At 45.1% G+C, this 3303-nt stretch overlaps 1 protein-coding gene across 1 annotated transcript; it reads right to left on the bottom strand.

The window, feature by feature from the left end:
* Window positions 1-926: 926 nt before the first annotated feature.
* Window positions 927-3073, bottom strand: fam181b (family with sequence similarity 181 member B). Its single transcript, XM_040190966.2, has one exon. It carries the CDS (start codon window positions 2880-2882, stop codon window positions 1950-1952), a length of 933 nt encoding a protein of 310 aa, XP_040046900.1. The 5' UTR covers window positions 2883-3073; the 3' UTR covers window positions 927-1949.
* Window positions 3074-3303: the final 230 nt, after the last annotated feature.

The following is a 3303-nucleotide window of genomic DNA, read 5'->3' as shown; positions in this document are numbered from 1 at the left end:
AGCCAAAGCGCGGTAAACTTCATCTGAGCTGCCAAGGAGTGAACAACTATAAGGCCGCTGGTCAGTTACAATGTGTGTACGCAGCAACGCAAAGTGTTGCTCCCAGACAGACAGTCTTCTGCAAAGCTATGATCATAAAACAAAAAATTTTTGGACAGTGCGTTTAGGGACTTGACCTTGATTTGACATCCTTCCTCTATAGTCTCTGGCCCGTGCTGAGACAGATCTACATCACAGAAAAAGTACTGTTGTTTTTGAAAAGACTACTATGACATTCTTGTTTGAATGTTTCTAATATGTCTGAAAAACAACCAGATTAACGTAGTAGCGGTTGGTTAGTGACCTTCAACCACCAGCAGGGGGTGAGGACAAATTTAGTGGGGTCACGGAAGTCAAATGTCCAGGGAGAGATTTCCTGTCAGCAGGTTACACTGCGGGAGCTCAAACGCGCAGCCAACTGCATGTAAAAATGCAGGCAAGGAAAGGATCCTGGACAAACCCCATAATCAAATATTTAGCTGCCAAATGGACCAGTAGAGCGGTGTGTGAATTTAATCGAAGTCCTCCATCTTGGCTCATTAGTGGGAATAAAGACATGTTTGTGGAAACATTGAGGAGTTAATTGAGGGCAATGAAGTGAAAGGGATTAACATTTATATGAACTTTCATTATTCTAGTCTCACAACACTTTAAGGTGTTGTACAGGATGTTTAACATGTAAAGTAAATCATGTAGCGCTGACATTATATAATTCTATATTGATTCAATTGTTGTTCAATATGTCAGCTCTAAAGTAAATACTATTTACTTATTTAGTTTTCATTCATAGTTTCGCGCATTGACTCATATGTCAGTTTCGTAACACAACAGTTATATCGCATTGCATTCAAATAATAAGTAAAAGTGCATCTATAAAGAAGACAAAGGCTCATAAAGTGCTTTAATAAATAAATGCAACACCAAATACAACAAATAAAATCCAGCAAGTAAGAACAAAATCAGAGCAAGCACACATCGGTAAAAACATTTAAAACACTGAGCAAAGTTTGCTGACCTGACTCCCCTGTATTTATCTGTATCTATTTACATATGGTCATATTTTTCTCAAATTTGCCCGAAACTGTATGAATACCTTGTAGAGACACACACTTTATTCCATGCGGCGCCTTTGTACCCTCTGGTAGTCGGGAAATCACTACATCCATGATAAGCAATTCACACAAACACTTGCATCACAGTAATAAAGACCAGCTTTATTTTGTCGTCTTGCAATGGCTCGATACATTTAGGGCGCTTCCAAAAAACTGGATACAAGTGGTCACTCTGCCACTCTGTGAGGGCTGTAAAACGTTGGAATACAAACACAGCATCACACATTGTTGTAAAAATAATTTGAGCAGAGTGTGTTTTCCCTTCTCCGTAGAATAGATTGTTTCAACATGTTTTGTTGAATGTGATTTCAGTGATACGTTTTTTTTTTCTAACAGCACTTTTAGTGGAGTAAGCTGACAACTATTTCTGCTTTTGACTTTTTTAGGAAACACAAACATGTTAGAATGAATTGACTGATTAGATATATCCTAATGAAAAGAGCTGTATTTTTCCTTCCCAATGTTGCTAGAAATTGCCTGAGGTAATGAAAACAACATCCACTTGAGAAGCATTTTAATATTAAACAGAACAGTCGGTAGATGAAACTGACATGTTGAGTGACACAAGAGGTACAAGCCATCCAGTTACTTGAAAAGCTTTGGATATTTTTTTGTTGTTGTTGTTGTTGTTGCTGTTGTTGAGGGGGGATTGGCACAAATCGCAGAAATTCCGGTTACGAAATTATTTGCGTGACAGATAAACAAATATAATAAGCAACTCTCTCAAACTAGTGTTAAAATTGAGCAATTTTTATCTTCCATTTGTCTGCACTTTCAACACCACAAATGTCCCCCTTCTCATAGAGATGAATAATTAGCTCTGTTATAACCACCGCTTAGATCGTAGGTGGCCTGAGGTGCGGAGCAGTCCGTGAAGTAGTTGGGGAAGGCCAAAGTGCACAGCGCGTTGTCCTCTACGGACACAGAAGCGGCCTCAGACGGACAGTAGACGGGAGGCTGGCTCGCACCTACTTTCTTACAGGGTCCAGAGTAGCTAGTCCAGGGCTCCGAGTACAGGAGGCCGCCAACCAAATGCTGAGCCTCGTAGGAAGTGGGATCCGGGCCTCCCATCTCCGGCTGTACCCGGACACTTTGATAAAGGTCCTGTTCGCTGACCATGTTGCTGTAGTCGGGCCCCAGGAGCTCAAAGAACTCGGCGGCCTCGGGGTTGCCTCGCTCCAAGTCCTTCAGCGTCATCCCGGACGTGGAGCTGACTTTGGAGCAGTTGGCCGGCTCGGTGAAGAAAGAGGGGGGTAGATTGCGGTGCCTCAGGGGGGGCTTCCTGGTTCTTTCGCCCCTTATGTCCTTCACAGGACTGAAGAGGGCTGCCAAGCTCTTGCTCTGCAAGCTGGCCTGGACCCCGTCGCGTTTGGGTGGGGTTTTGCTCTGCGAGGGCTGAGCCGCAGGGGAACCCTGCCTCTTGACCGGGGCCTCTGCCGTGTTTGCTGGCGTTATGATGCCCGTGCACCTTTTGATCTGCTTTTGCAGGTACTTCCGGTGGTTGACCTTCCTCTTGGATTTCACCGGCTTGTCCAGAGCCAGCTTGATGTTGCTGGAGGCCGAGTCTATGAAGCTCAGCAGGTCGCTGGTGGTCTCTCTGTAGTCCTCTTCGGTTTCCGCCTCACCCAGGAGGCTCCCGTCCAGACTCTTCTCCACGTCGTACTCCATCACAGAGCCAGGGAAGCAGAAATTCATGAACTGAGGGTTCATGATTGCTGTCTGAACAGCCATTACTCTGCGGAGCCCAGCGGCTACACCTGTGGCATCCGCTGTGCTGCCTGAGACAAAAGTTTCTTCAGAGCATGTCTTGTTCTTACCCCTGACAAACCCTCGGTCCTGATGCTGCTCATGAAGTTCCTGTAAACATTCCAGTTTGGGAGTGAAGGGCTGGGAGGGAAGCAGGGAGATCTTTCAGGGGGCCGGACCAGTGATGTCAGAACATCAAAGAGGAGGGGCAAAGAGAGTGCAGGACTTAACTCTTTGCTTGTGTCTGACCACCTGCATCTAAGAGGGATTTGTCTGAAATTCCCTGCAGAGTTGAAGACAATAGCTGCCGTCACAACTCTCCCCCTCTAGTTTAACTGTTTGTGTGTGCGCCGAAACAAAAAGGCTTGCATGAAGCCGGAGGATATTACTGTAACCGTGAAGAGAA

Source organism: Gasterosteus aculeatus, chromosome 1 (genome assembly GCF_964276395.1).
Source record: "Gasterosteus aculeatus chromosome 1, fGasAcu3.hap1.1, whole genome shotgun sequence".
In the NCBI taxonomy this organism is placed as follows: domain Eukaryota; kingdom Metazoa; phylum Chordata; class Actinopteri; order Perciformes; family Gasterosteidae; genus Gasterosteus; species Gasterosteus aculeatus.
Note: the sequence above shows the minus strand (reverse complement) of the source record. Positions and strands in the feature narration are given on the sequence as shown.